This window comes from Pagrus major, chromosome 1 (genome assembly GCF_040436345.1).
Source record: "Pagrus major chromosome 1, Pma_NU_1.0".
Classification (NCBI taxonomy): Eukaryota; Metazoa; Chordata; class Actinopteri; order Spariformes; family Sparidae; genus Pagrus; species Pagrus major.
In genome coordinates this window covers 14,159,075-14,174,811 of record NC_133215.1, presented here as the reverse complement: position 1 = coordinate 14,174,811, position 15,737 = coordinate 14,159,075, and the positions used below count along the sequence as shown (strand labels likewise).

Here is a 15,737-nt window from a genome sequence, read left to right as displayed (position 1 = left end):
AGCAGTTCATTGAAACCTTCATTAACTGATTAACTGAACCCCTTACAATTTGCATTCATCCCAGTGCCAGGACAATAACATCCATCTCAATGTCAGCAAAACAAAGAAGCTGATTGTGGACTACGCGGAGTGACAGGGAGAGGGACCCCAGGATAATCTGCAACCTCTATAGGAGCACTATTGAGAGTTTCCCTACTGGCTGCATCCATTTACATTTACATTTAGGACATTTAGCAGATGCTTTTGTCCAAAGCGACTTACAATAAGTACATTTGTCACAAGATTGCCATACCAGGCATCCCTGCCATCGCACCGCCCTCAACCACAAGGGGAAAACTAAACAGCATATCACCAGGATGGAGCTACCTTCCACAGTAGACCTCTACCCCCAGTGGTGAAGGAAAAACAGATTAATCAGCGACCCCAATCATGTAGTTCTTCCATCGTTAAGCCTGCCTGGGCCCAATGGGTTAAGGCTCCGCCACCAGATGTGTTTTCCAGTTTCCCTGTTCGTCCCGATCGAGGTGCTGCAGCTCTCTCTTAGCCATTTCTTTGGTTCTGTAAATTGCTCTCAGTCTTGCATCTCCCCTAGGGCCATAGCAGCTCGAAACATTCAATTCCAAGGATTTAATAAATCTTAAACAATAAGAGGGAGATTAAGGTTGGTAGAGCATGAGATTAGGAGAGGTAAACATCCTAATCCACACTGTATTTCAGTGCCCTTTTTCTCACGTCAACTTCAAATACATGATAAAAAAAAAGTATTGAATCTTTTGGATGAGGGGTTGATGGGAGCCTAATCTAAGACCTTTAGGGTTCCCTTGACTTCACTCTGAGACTCTTTGTTAAAGGATGCTGCTTAAAAGACACAGTTTTATCTTTGATGACAACTGACACACAAAATTGTCAATAAAAGCTTTATGTGTTTCTTTAATTTTATGACAAGTTACAACAGGTAACCCAGTATAATATCCTCCATGAGATATTATACACATTTTAAAAAGGGAAAAACACAAATGATGCTGTAGAAACAGACATTGTTAACTTACTTATTCATCACGTTACTAATGTCGCAATAATGTTTGATTTTAGTCAATTAATTCCTAATAATTTCTTAAATGTTTCCTGAAAAGACTTATGTAAATTTGGTGCTTATTTCAGGGAAAATAAAGCTTCCAAAAGCCATGGAAACCCTAAACACCTTGTTTCCAGGACATCACAGGACAAACGCATTACAGTGTTTACAAAATATAAATAATTAACTGCATAGGAAATAAATTAATTATCCATTTAAAATTAGTAAATTTCATGTTCACTTTGTCTAATAGATGTCAACATTTCAATAAAAGGGAGGCGATGGACACAAGTCAGTGCAGAAGCTGTATCCCTGAGGAAATCTATACAGTAAGTCTGAATGAAGAGTTTATTGCTGGCATCCTTCTGTCAGTGTTGTGCTTATACACAGTCAATGTTTTCAATCAGTCCGTTCTGCAGTCTCGATCCTGTGCCGGTGTCACAGTTCCCTCTTCATTTCATACTGACACACACAAGACTCTCTCTGGCTGTCCAGGTATGGCTTACATCCCAGGTGCATAACAGCGTCAAACAGCAGAGTCACCGCTGACTCACAAGCTGCCAAGAAGAAGAGAAAGAACAGGAAGAAGAACATGAGCAAATACACGACAGGGGGGAGTGAAATGGTTTAAAAACAAGGGCCTGCTATTACTGTAAGTGACATCAGAAACATTTTTGTGTATATTTAAAACACAGCATGTGCTACTGATCAATACAGAATTCATTATCAATAATTTATATAATTTTGAATTTACTTTTGTTTGAACAAAATTGAAAGTGCCTCAACACAAGAGCCACAATCACAGCAGCTGAGAGAGCACGGTGTCGGGACAAATACAGAACTAGCGTCATTTTTCTAAAACCCTAAGCCAAGTTCAGAGCAATACAGATGTCATCTCATTAATCATAGACAGGATGAGTGTGGTGTGGTGCTCATGAGACACTATTAAAGAATAAAAGTCAATTAGGGTCACTCTGATACAGATAACAGATCGCAGTATCCAGATTACCAGTGTTTAAAAACTAGCTCTATCTTGCCCCCTGCTGGACATACTGTGTTTTCAACTGTCTGTACACTTATTCACTTGCATGCTCTATAACTTTTTTGATCTGATCATTTTATAAGACATCAGATGTGAAATTTTACAAATGTCTTCCAAGCTTCTTCCCTAAATTATGTCCTGAAAGTGTGCCCTCGTCCGCCACTGTTAAAGTGCACCCTACATAGAGCATACTGTATACTGTTGTGGAACACTTGATGTAAAGATGCAGCATCTAAATACCTATTTGTTTTTCGGAAAAATGGCCCTGCTGACTGAGTGCATCAGAGTATAAAAAGCCTAAAATTTTGAGTTGTCATGGTGGGAGAAACACAGGTGTTCATAACATCAACATGGCTCTGTTCTATTCAAGTGTCCAAGTCATGACAATTTGACAGTGAGTCGGCATGAACATACTCTAGACCCCCAAAAGTAACACGAATAACAAGAATCTTTTAAAAGTTCAACTGTATGTTTATAATTGATATCTGCATTTTTCTTCTGATGATTGACTGATTTCTTTAATCGAGTTTTGGGGGAATATCTTAATATTCCAAATACACACAGAAAGATCCATGAATTACATTCATTTATCAAATTAAAACTGAAAATACCTTTTAATCACCATCGTCAGAACAAAAAACAACCTAAGAATGCAAGTGAATAAATGTAGAAAGCTCATCTGCTTGCCCTTTGTGCAAATCCTCTTAAATTCGCTGCCAAATCACCTGCAGACCATCACCTGATCCTCATACCCAATCTCAGTCTGCACCAAATCTGAGCACATTGGCTCGGCCTCTTACCTTGGACACTCTGGGCCAGTCCCAGAGTCCTTTGCACATTCCTGCAGATGGTCTCGAGACAGTCCTGGAACTGCTCGTCACAGTCGTGCTTCTCCCGGCCGCAGGTGTCATAGCAGCGGTCGTGTTGGTTACAACATTTGGTCATGGACGGGATTCCTATATCAAACTGAAAAAAAAGAGAGTGTATTTTGGAATGGAATTTGAATGATGAAGGCAAATCTATTAACAATATATTGCCCGATATTTATATTTCAATGTTAACGCAAACAAAAATGAAGATTTTTGTTAAGGATCAGCTAACTTTTGTTATAAAGGGTTGAAACCAACATATCCACTATGTGGTACATTTAAGTGTTATGGAGAGTAAGAGGAAGTGAAGGCCAGCTCAGTAATTTTAGGAGTCGGAGATGGTGATGGACAAGAGGGTTAGGGTTAGACCAAACAGACAAACGTCATCCACTCCCTCCACAACATGCTGGTTGAGTGGAGGAGGGTCTTCTTATTGCCTTCATGACTCGTGTTTACATACTTTTCTTTACCTTTTAATCTTATGTTAACACTTGTGGTTTTGACATTTGTTTTCTTTTGCGCCATTCTTCGTACAGTGTGCTTCGTTCGTGCACTATTTCTGTGACATAAGAATTCCCCCCTGAGGATGAATAAAGCATCTATCTATATCTATCTAATAGTTGAGCATTGGGCTGTCACGACATCAGATTTTCATGGCCAGACAAATTCACGATAATGATTTTAGCTCGATATCCATAGAAATCTTTAACTTTAACTTCGTTTGTGGTGTGTTTTGCCTTGTTTACCCTCAAAATATGAGTGTATGGAGGTGGATAGTCTGTAATAATAACTGTAAAAAAAGAACAGTTGATATGAACTACTTGATTAATAGTTAAAACGCAACCAGACGAACTCATAAATAAAAGGCACACATGGCTGAACATCTTTGCTGGATTATTCAGATGATATTATCATATGTTGTGAACATGAACATGACATCAATTTATCATTTCTTTTATATTGATATTATGGTTATTGTGAGTATTGCAATATTGCCATACAACTAGTACACTTGTGTATGAACAACTGATGGACACTGTTAGTAAATGATCTCAAACATATACAGTATTTGTATTAGCTACGCCTTTACCCTGATTTCTCGTTACTTGTCAGCCAACATATAGACAGACAGCTTGGCTACGATCCATTTTTTTATTGAACGAATATTTTACACTTTATATTACCTTGTTGTAATGTGAATTAAGTATGTTGTATAGTGTGTGTACATATATCTTTTGCATTTAAAAACCAACATATCTAACTAGAAAGCTAAAATATTCAATGCAGAACTCAGTTTGGGTTGCTGTGTGCACCAGACACGGACGAAAACCTCTGTAAACTCTGCGAGACTACCTGAAATCCAAACACTGGTGACCCACATCCATTAGGTGGTGGATGCTTGTACCCGGGACGAGACACCGGCTTGTAACCTGAGAGAGAAGAGCAAAGGTGATGATGTGTCTTGTTCTGGCACAGTCAGTTATCTTACTGTCAGAGATAAACACATCAGTACAGACGATTTAATGGCTGACTGTGCCACTCAACTCAAGGGGTGATAATGTATAACTCCCAGGTGTTGCATATCTACATTCATTCAGCCTGTCTCCTGGTATTTCATTTTCACTTGATATAGCAAAGAAAAGCACAGGTACGAATTATATCCTTGAAGTAAGCCAGCTGGAAATGAAACACAGCCCCCATTAATGTTATTAGTTACATATAAAATCAGCTGTTGACTTGACAAATGTCTGTAAAGGAGAAAGAGAGAAGCTGGCTCACCGTCACTACACCTGTAATGACACAGCCCGTCATCTCCACCAAACAAGTCCAGTGCTGCGTTCAGGTACGTGTCAATCTTGTGTATGCCGTTACGGATAGTTTTCAGAGTCATCCTCCAGTCCGGAGTCTCTGGCTCATGTTTGCAGGCTGACACATGATGGAGGAGTCCACAGGAGCACAAACCCAGCAGAACAACACAGATGAAGCTGTTGGAGTGCATAATCCACTGAACGCCGACGCGTTTCCCGCCACGATTTAATTTCGGATTATTTTTTCCTCAAAATGCTGTTTTAACGGCATGTCAAGTTTCACTTATAGTTGTTTTCATGTCACTAAGCAGACACCGGGGAGGTACAAGCCTACCTTCAAGTTCTGGTTATCGCTTCCGGGTTTGCCGCCGTCACGTGACCGCTGATAAGCCAATCACGATGATGTCACAGGTAGCGACGGGTGCTCCAGGAGGAGCCTGCCATAAAATAATGTTTGTAACTATAATAATCCATAAATGGTTTTATTGATTTCTCATACAAATCATCCATCATCAGTCCCAAAATTAAGCTAGTTAGCTGCTAACAAATTAGCATCATTTTAAACATATTTGAATATTTTATATTCGTTCTAAAATAATCCAGATTGCATGTATACCACTGAAATTAAAACAGAATAGAGAACATGTAAAAGGTATGTTTCAGATATTACCATCTGTTTTGATAATAAAAAGATGCATTTCTTTATAGTATCCTTGCTCAAAACATCTTCTAAGTCATAATTGGTGCATAGCAAGTACTGTATTTAAGTACCAAATTGAGCAAGTTGTTCTTCGAGTATTGACCTTTTATCCTGCACTACATTTCAGAAGGAAATATTCTATTTTATACTCCACCAGTCATTTGACAGCTGACTGAAAATTTAGATTTTACATTACAAAGCCTATGATAAATTTAAAAAATACAATTTATTTTTATAAATTTAACAAACGACAAAATGTACCATTTTTAAAATACCTCCACACTGACCAATATATAAAACAATAACACAATATGTATCATAACATTATGAGATGATCCATTCTGCATAACAGGGTTAGGGTTAGGCTTATATTTTTCCATTTTTGAAAGAGGATGAATCCGTTTCCTAATTTCCATTCACTTCCGCTGTGCAGATGTGGCGGTGTTATCTCAGAAATGACACGTGGACAAATAAAACCCAAACTGTTTGCATGCTTACATACCACTATATCTGAGAAAATCTGTTATTTAATCTAATTAAATCTTATTTTGGTGGATTGATCCTCTTGATATCTAAATCAGACAAAAATAAATCCAGTCTATGGTAATAATTTTACTTTATTTAAATGATTAGGCGAGCACTGAAGAAAAACTTTGTTTCTTCTATAGTTACTTAAATAACTGCATAAAATTCAAACATTCAAAAATGAAAATGTACAACCATTTATGAACAACAGTTTCAATGTCCTTCCATGTTTAGTCCCAACCAACTTCTCATTTTGAAGTGGACAACATAAAATGTTCTCTAGTAGCAAAATCGCAGGTGTCTCTTCATGATCCATCGATCTTCACCCACACATGGAGGTGAGTCAGAAGCTTGAGAAAGCATGATGTTTTATTTTTAGTTCCATCTTTTGTTCCTGTGTTCTTCAAAGAAATGGATTTGGCTGGAGGACAGCACCTCCATATGAACCTACAAAGTCTCCCATCTTATATTTGTGTCAAGCAGATGATGCCGAGAGCTGTTTGTTGATCTTAAGACGGAGAATTGCTTGTGCAGAATGCCTCTTCTCACTACTTGAAGCACATGCCTTTACAATCAAGTGTCCTTGTCCTTCTTGATTTCAGGAAAACACAAGAAAAGCGGAGTAAAAAAAGGAAAGGTCTGGGGCTTTAAACCGTGTGTGTAGATTGGTTCATTAAGACGTCACAAGGCGGTTCCTGGGGTCAGGCTGGAGTGAGGAAGGAGAGGAGTTGGCGGGGGGAGATATGTGGAGGGGGACATTTTAAAACTTCAACAATAGAGCTAAATTATTTCAGTAAGTTTTTTGCTCCTAGTGTAAAGACTCTTTCTTAAAAAAACATGAACATACACATCTATTCATATACATTTACAGGATCTAAAAGCGTCCGACTCATCCGCCTCTGAATAGGTTATTTAGTCTGTCCAGCTCCCTGCAGTTATCCATGGTCATGAGCTCTGCCTTCTTGCGCATTCGGTCATCCCTGTATACCTTAGCAGCATACAGCAGGTCTGTTTCTGGATGAGACAAGTAGAAAAACAATGTGACTGATAAAACAAGAGTCCACGAGGAATAAAGTGCAAAGCAAGAGCTATTACTCAATTCAATTATCTAGTTCTGAGGGTTTATTATAACAGTGGTCACTCACTTGTCTGTCTCTCCTTCCAACAGTTATTTCTGACATTAGATACATAGTCCTCCTCCACGTTCTTCTCAATCTGCTGCAGCGCTGAGCCCTTAAACTCCGACTTGAAATCTCTAGTGACATAGTAGTCGACATGCAGGTTTTCTGTCTGCCGTTTTACAGTCTGACCTGTGGACCTGGGACAGATAGAGGCAGAAGAAGTGGTTGTGAAAAATGCTGACGAGCATAGTAATTTTCTCATGTATGTGCAATGCTCAAGTTATTATATATTATCTAGGGCTGCAACTTCCGATTATTTTCATTTTTGATTAATCTGCAGATTATTTTTCTTGATTAATCGATTTGTTGTTTGGTCTATAAAATGTCAGAAAATGGATCAGTGTTTCCAAAAACCCAAGAAAACATCCTCAAAACTGGCAATCCGGCTCATAAGGAGCAAGTCACAGGTATATAGGCAGGAGCCGGACCCTTCAAGCAGTACAATCTTAAAATTGATCTAAAACTAACAGGCGACCAGTGATTTAAAGTCTGTGAAGGAAAGAAATGACCTGATTTTGGTTAGCTGTCTGAGTTGTGTGTGTGTGTGTGTACGTACGGTCTAGAGTAGAGGCTGTAGGGTGGGGGGGACACCATCATCTGGCTCAGTATTGACACTAAAATCAGGACCACGATGGGCATCAGCTGGATAAACATTGAGAAACCCCCCTAGAGGCAAACACAGCACAATGAGTACATTTTCAGCAACGCACCCCTCTGACAATGTGCAGTCAAATATGTAGTTTCTATTGGTGCATAGCAATCAAAATTACAATGTACATTTGGCAAATAAAATGCTAATAATTACACACTAAATGTACAACCCAAAATCTGAGCCCATTTACGTACATCACCCCTTTCTTCCGTTCTCTCTTGTCGGTAATCCGTCTGATGGCTGTAGCTCGTTCTGCTGTTGTTAAAGGTGTGTGCGCTTGCTGTAGATAAAAAACAGCACGACTGAGGTCAGATACAAAGTTATGGAAGATGTCAGCAATTACACCCACCGTCAGAGATCAGTATTCAAAACTATATTTCATGCAACTTTAGTGACGAGGAAAAGGAAAGCGGGCACCCATCATCCTAACAAACATGAACTGGTCTGACTTACAACACACCAGAGAGTGGTCGCATAATTTGGAGAGAAAGTCCATTTGATGAGTGACTTTTTATGGGTTCAGTCAAAGTAGAATAATTCATTGTACAAAACAACACTTCTCAATAAAGTCAAGGGCATTTACTACTAAATTAACAACATGTCACATCACAAGAATAAATCAAACTTAAGTGAGAAATGACGACTGATGCGTAATGTAAACTTTCACACTTACAGGAGGGGAAGCCACCTCCAAAGAACATGTTGAAGAGGTCCTCAGGAGTGATGTCAGCCTCAAAGCCCCTGTGGAAGTCAAAGCCTCCTCCGTGTGAGTGACCCGGGCTGCTTGGCTCCTCTCCTCCCGTCAGGTCATACTGCCGTCTTTTGTCTGGGTTGCTCAGCACTGCATATGCATTACCAATCTCTGAAGGAGAACATGGTTGGTGAATCAAAGAGGGGATACTTACTTAGATACTTAAAGATTGCATTGTCTACAGTATTTGCAAGAATCATAATTGTTTTCAATTACTTTTAAAGGCCTCTGTTGCTCCAGTTGCATGATTTTTGTCTGGGTGGAACTTCAGCGCTAGTTTCCTGTAGGCTTTCTTTAGCTCGTCCTCACCCACTTCTTTACTGACGCCCAGCACTTCATAGTAGTCTTTACACCGCTTTATTCTGAAAGACAGGAACAGAGAGTGAAGCAGCTGAGTGGCATGCGGACTGTCCCTGAAAATAACATGTTGATGGTGTTGACCATAGTCACATAAATACGTGATGTTGAAGCACATTTCGCAGAGAAAATGAGGTCATAGATTTATAAAGCTTACCAATCTTTACATCCCCTGTTGTTCACTAATATGACGTTACTATGCTCACACAGACAATAATAAGCATTTAGAAAACCCATTAGCCACACAGATGTTCAATTCATGCATTTAGCTAGACAGAGTGAAAGACCGTATACACTGTATGTTTAGTTCTTCTGGAGTCAAGAACAGGAAGGAGGGATTCAAGCCTGTATATTTTATTTATCATGGAAGGTAGCTAGGCACATACACTGTCCTGTGATGTATATTCCAGTCTGTCATTAGGGCTGGACTATTTGGTCGAAGGCAATATGACAGAATGAATATCAGTATTTTCCAGACATCAATTCAGAATAATTAACTGATTATCAAGTAAAATAACTGTGTTCCACTGTTATACATAGATCATACACATATCCACACATTTGTAAAGAAAATCCAATACATTTTTTATTACAAATAGCTGGGAATTATTAACTAAACTAGTGCTGACCCAAATGTTTCGAAGCTTCCACTGTTGCCATTGTAATCGATGTCCAAATAAGTATGAATAGGCACATAACAGGGGTTTAATTATCCATCAGTCCCGATCGATATATCAATTAAATGATTAACGATCCAATGTGATTGGTGCAAAGTGAAAACACTGATCTGCATCACAGTTTTTAAGATGCGTCTGTATGCGTCCAAGAACAACTTGATATGATATGACCTCCCCTCTCATGAATAAATCAGCAGTGAGAAACGATGGGTCAACAGACTAACAAGGCAAATCGCTCAGCGGTCCACTAACTTGTTGTTCGCTCTACAGCAATATCAGCTGCTCTTTTTCAACAACGTTAGGCTGAAAAAACATGCAGGCTGAATTTCAACCGTGGTGTTCCTTCAGGAGATGACAGCTGAATTTTATTATTTTGTTACATGTTCATGTAGTTAAGCAATGTTTTATGTGTGTTAGTGTAGTCAATTAAAAGTAAACTTTAGTGAGCAGTTACAATTATACATGTGTTGTTATTTCTGTTATTATTGGCCAAAAGCAGAAAAGAAAGTGGTGGCAGCCTCTCCTGTAACTGACTATGCTAAATTAGGCAGATGATCTTGTTTCATATCGACCACAGGCCCCTGAATTGAATCAAAATCGTACAGTGACAGATTTGTGAAATGAACAAATATCAAACCGCTGTCTAAAGTATTTACATTAATCGTATTGTGATTAACACCCCTCGTAAATAATGACCGCAGGTTTGATAGCCCTAAATGTAACAGAATTTATTAGATCTACTAAACATTGAGTTATTGCCTTGCCTACCCGTCACTGAGTTGTGAGAGGAGTAAGCTTGATGATGAGGTCACATGGGAGACAACTGTAATGTAAACAGTGCACAACTGGTCTTATTCTTAGAAGACATGATGCAATTTTTAACCCACTGAAGCCTTCCCAAAGGATTTAGCATAAAAACACCAGGGAATACAATGACTACCTATGTGTAAGAGCAACACACTGTTAGGATTACATAATGACGAGCAGCATGTTTATCCTTTAAATGAACTCAGTTTGCCATCGCCAGCTCTCTACGATCTAATTGGAGGCTATATGCTGCAGATAAAACGCACTGCCTTCCTACCTCTTTCTCTCTGTAGTCGTATCTGGCGGGCTAAAATTAGAGCATGTAGTGGTTACCTGGTATCTAGTTCACACTGCTAAATGTCTCTCACTTTCTCCTCTCATTGGCTTGGCACCAAGCTGAAGAGGTTCCCATGGCAATAGGTGTGTGTGCACAACACTGCAGCCACAGATGAACGGTCTAATCAAGCATAATAGAAACAGTACTGTTGCCACAGGGCCGATTGTAGGAAAGCACCAAAATAGCCAACAGAAGCGGGATTACGGGTTATAGTGCCAACCAGTGGGAAAATAAACACAGCATGAAATGGAGGACCCAGTGAATGGTAAAACTCTCACCTTTGCACACCTTCCACCTGCTCTTTGGTAAAGCCTTTAGAAGAGTCGCCTCCTGCAGACTCGTGGCTTTCCCTTTCTGGCTGGGCGCTGGTGCTTTCTGAGCTTTCTGCTGGTCGCCTACGATATGCCCCATTACCCGCTGAGCTGCCGTTCCTCGTTAACGCGTCCAACAAAGCTGAAGAAGAGAAGAAGAAAATGACAAATTATTAGCTTCAGTATCTTAAAGCAATATCATGCAACTTTTTAAAATTAAAATAACAGCTTCAAAATCATTTTGATGGTACAGTGTCTTGTAATAGGTTGAATTGTGTCTCTGAAATCGCACAAAATGCCAATTTCTACATAATGTTGCTTTAGGCAAAAAATTGTCAAAAAAGAAATCATACTGCAATGTTTTTGACAGATACTGTAGTTGCAATACAGTATATAGTTTATTAACAATAAATGAGAATGATCATTTTTGCATAACAATTTAAATTTTGTATTGAAAAACTACTAAAACCATGATGATGTGACATTTGTTGGGGTCTCTACCAAACCAAACATGTTTTCTTACAACTGGAGAACAAGATTTGTATGCCAAGACATCTCTGCAGCACCACAATCCTCGTTACAATGCCGTTCTGTCACACATTTCACCTGCAGCTCCTGCGTTTTGGATGCAATTCCGATAATAAGATTTTACATGAAAAAGTTTTAAGAGCAATCGGACGGTTTCTCTACCACTGATGACACGAGTTTGGATTTTAAGACCATGAATCAATATAATTTTGATACACAGCTCTAAATGATATAGCATAATTACACTGCACAGCTTTATGTAGAAAAAGAAAAGTATGACAGTTACTTGCGGTTGAGAGATTTTCAAGTAGCCCATGTTAGAACAACAGCGCCCAGGCAAAGTGTCATGATGTGTTGTTAGCTGAACTTCTACCTCACAAGGTCCCGCTGGAACACTGCCCAATCAGACCTTTAAATAGCTCTTAATTCAAAGCATAGTTGAAAAGGCCACACTTGAGCCAGAAAAACAGACAACAAAATCTAATTTGGTGCAGTGCAAGGAAGTACTGGCTTCGATCACTCAATAAAGAAGCTTGCGAGTGCATCAAACCAAGGAACAGTGAGTGTGCAGCGCATTTTGTTTACACGCCCAGTTTTCCTTTCCATAATCACAATCAATTTGAATACGGTTGCCAGATCTCAAACAGAAGGCACAAAGCTGACCACAACCAAGTTGTTGGTCCATAACATCACTGTTATACATTAAAAACACTACAATTCTTTGACAGGACCCATTTGACGGTAACTTGTATTATTAATTGTATAAATACAAAATATGCCTATTGTACTCTGATAACAGGTAGTTTTAGACTTTAAACTCATAATGAATGCAACCTTAACATGTGCCCGCTGTATTTTATTCACAGTGCATCACAGAGACCTGGATAAAACTTGCTATCCCTCTGGGAAATGTAGTCAAAAATACATACTGAAAGACACGGCAACAGTAGAGCAGCCTCATCATCTCTGGCTTGGCAGCAGAAATGCTTTTAACTGTTATTATGTTCCCTATTGGTTAACAATACATTATTCATCATTACACAGTTTGTTCTCATGTAACTCAAGCACACAACTATTGCCTTTTACACAACCCTAATCCCTCTTTCCTATAGCACTCAAGGCTACTTAACATGTTTTCTGCAAAATCCATTGTTCTGCTTTGTATGCTAGCAGTGTGTTACAGCTTTTCCCAACTTCTGCAGCTTAAACGCCCTAATTTGCCCACAGTGATAAAATACATTCCTCTTGAAGTTGTATTTTAATGTATTATTACAGTCTACAATCTTCCATCTTTAATCTGAACGCATTCACAGCAGAATGGAGAATGCCGGGTTAACTTAGCCAGTTAATAACTCACTTACTGACATAGCTGAGATAACTCGAAGACAAGTGGTCACAAATATCAAAGGGCTTTGTGATACAGGCACAACCCGCCATGTGGCTGCTGTGAGGAATGCTGGTGTGCAGGTGCTGCCTTGACCTGCCTTATTCTGTCAAACATTTCTGTGTGATGCCCCGGATTGCGACATCAGGGGATGTGACACACTCCCGAGTCACTCACTGTCAGACCTGTGCAACCTCTCCACGACCTTGTGAACGCCTCTGCAGGAATGGGGAGACATCTCACGACTGTAGGTTCACATACTCACTGACTTTTAAGTGTCAAACAGCACTGTTCAGCATGACTAAAAGGTACAGAGGGACCTGGTGTTAATGTATATATACTCATGTTACTATTTTCACTGTTTGATTACTTCTTTTTCCTTATCAGTATAGCCTATTTTAAAGACGATGACCAGGGCACTACAGATAAAAAACAGCATCATGGCTACTTCTGGCATTTTTATTCACGTATTATCATGCGTTTTATTAATTTGCGCTGTCCCCTCACAACTAAACTAAACCAAATATTTATTTTCCTGTTTACGTCAGTAGAAAACAGCTAGGATTTCTTCTTCCAACACAGATATTATTCTGTTTTTACAGCAAGTCTGTCTGTTAACAAGATATCAGCAAAGTAGGGCTAGGTGGTATGGCCTTCAAATAATATCACAATATTTTTAGGACATATTGCGATACACAATATATACTTTGTTAAGTTGAAATCTTCTCAGAAGCACTTTACAAATGTTACAACTCGGCGACAAAATCAAATATCACAATATTTTACTTTACTTAATGCAGCCTTTAAAACCAGGAACAGGCAAAACTTATGCCATATCATTGCTCTCTTCTGTTTTACTATCACCTATATCTTTACTTCTGTAAAATGTGATCCCTTTTCATTCTGATGTTTTTTTTATTGGTAATTTTGGCCTGTCCTTTTCCAGGTCACCATGGTGGAGTGGAGGTCGCGTGACTCGGGCACCACTTGGCGATGCCTTGCCGGCTCAGCCATCCTTCCTGGATCCACACTCTTCACATGTATTTTATATCATTTCCTTGTATCAGATATTCTGTCAGTGAAACTTGTAAAGTGTGATTTTGTTGTTCTGTACAGCACATGTCTGTCTGTCCGTCCTGGTAGAGGAATCCCTGCTCTGCGGCTCTTCCTGAGGTTATTGCCCAGCTCTACAACAAAGTTACTAAAAGTAACAAACACCTCCTGATCACCCATCAAGATGTTGACCTCTAATCTCACACAGTCCCTTTACTCTCCTTTCAATACACAGTGTGCTTCGTTTTTCAAGGTCCAGCCTTGGCAAGCCAGTTACCTACCAGCTTCCCCTGGAAATCTTGGTCATTACTGCTTAGTACACATAGCTGGACCTGTGCAGGTTCATTACTATGCAACAGGACACAGCACTGGACATCTACCTGCATGCCAGGTTACAGTTTAACAAAGGCTCCCTTCCCACACAAGTCTGTATATCAAACAGCCTTAAGGAACTTACAATCCACAACACTTATGCCAGTCCCATCCTTACTTAAACCCTGTTAGCAGTCATTCCGCAGACAGCTGAGTGGCCTGGATTAGCCTATACTTCGAGGCTCTCTCTGGGTCAATCATTCAATTAAAGGATTGGACTGGAAAGGACTAGCTAGCCCAACTGACGCTACATCCCTCTCCAGGCTCCACTCGCCTGCTTTGCCCTCACCAAAATCCCTGGAAAGTCCACAACCTTGACACAGCAACAAAGTCTATACCTTGAATTGTCAGTAAAATTACAGCTAACAAAATGCTTTACATGTCAGCCCGACTTCAAGACGCTACAATGGCAGTTGTGACAGCTAGCTTTTTCTGCTAGCTCTTGATGGTTTCACGGTTAGCTAACTTTAGCTCGTAGAGGCATTACAGACTGCTTCACTGATAGCTAACACAAGCTGAGTTACAGGCTAACCTTTGGTCACTTGACGTCCTCTTACATCTAGATTATAACCCCAATTTAGGCTACTTACGAAGTCCACTACTGCGAAGCGCTAGCCATGTTAGCTAAGACAACGCTAGGCCGACAACTTAGCCAACGCTAACTCGGATGTGTGTTGCTTTATTTCCTGTCTTTAAGCCACCGTATCTACTTGACTGTCACAATGTATTCTTGACTGACCTTAACTCATCATAGAATAGTTGTAATCGTTATATATTGGTCAACAGGTGACCCGCTTTGAGCTTAAACGGCGGGTGATGTTATCTATCAAACGTCGGCTACTAGCGAGCTAACGCTTGGCTAGGTTAGGCTAGTCAGTCGCAAACGGCCTCACCTTTGACTCTGTCAGTCGGGTACAGCTTATCTGCTTTGTTGAGAAACTTCAACGCTTTCTCTTTATCTCCGGCTTCGAGGGCTTTCGTCGCTATTTTAATACATTTTTCTGCTTCGTCCCTGTTCCCTTCCATCTTCGTTCCTCTTCCTCCTCCGGCAGAGTCAGCTGATCATGTCAAAACACGTGGTCACGGGCACTGACAGGCAGCAGTGTAGTTAGAGATGCATGTTAAAGGCCCCCTACTGACATTGCCTGGGACTGTTTTGTCATCAATACATACAGCAGTGTGTTACTGTTAGTTTGTTTTAAATACGTGGAAAAAGAAAGAATCATCAGATCCTTTACTCAAGTGAAAGTACCAGTACAGAAATGTCAATATACTCCATTACAAGTAAACTCAAAATAAAATCAAATG

At 39.8% G+C, this 15,737-nt stretch overlaps 2 protein-coding genes across 2 annotated transcripts; both read right to left on the bottom strand.

Annotated features, from left to right (window-relative positions):
- Positions 1–912: 912 nt before the first annotated feature.
- On the bottom strand, positions 913–5,129 carry pla2g12a (phospholipase A2, group XIIA). Its single transcript, XM_073465828.1, has 4 exons — positions 4,766–5,129; positions 4,340–4,416; positions 2,918–3,083; positions 913–1,632 (listed from the first exon to the last, which is right to left on the bottom strand). Exons 1-4 carry the CDS (start codon positions 4,983–4,985, stop codon positions 1,514–1,516), a joined length of 582 nt encoding a protein of 193 aa, XP_073321929.1. The 5' UTR covers positions 4,986–5,129; the 3' UTR covers positions 913–1,513.
- A 964-nt stretch (positions 5,130–6,093) lies between these two features.
- Positions 6,094–15,500, bottom strand: dnajb14 (DnaJ heat shock protein family (Hsp40) member B14). Its single transcript, XM_073477604.1, has 8 exons — positions 15,323–15,500; positions 11,060–11,234; positions 8,820–8,965; positions 8,526–8,714; positions 8,047–8,132; positions 7,757–7,866; positions 7,165–7,337; positions 6,094–7,033 (listed from the first exon to the last, which is right to left on the bottom strand). The coding sequence occupies exons 1-8, from the start codon at positions 15,453–15,455 to the stop codon at positions 6,909–6,911; spliced, it is 1,137 nt and encodes a 378-aa protein (XP_073333705.1). The 5' UTR covers positions 15,456–15,500; the 3' UTR covers positions 6,094–6,908.
- Between the last annotated feature and the right edge of the window lie 237 nt (positions 15,501–15,737).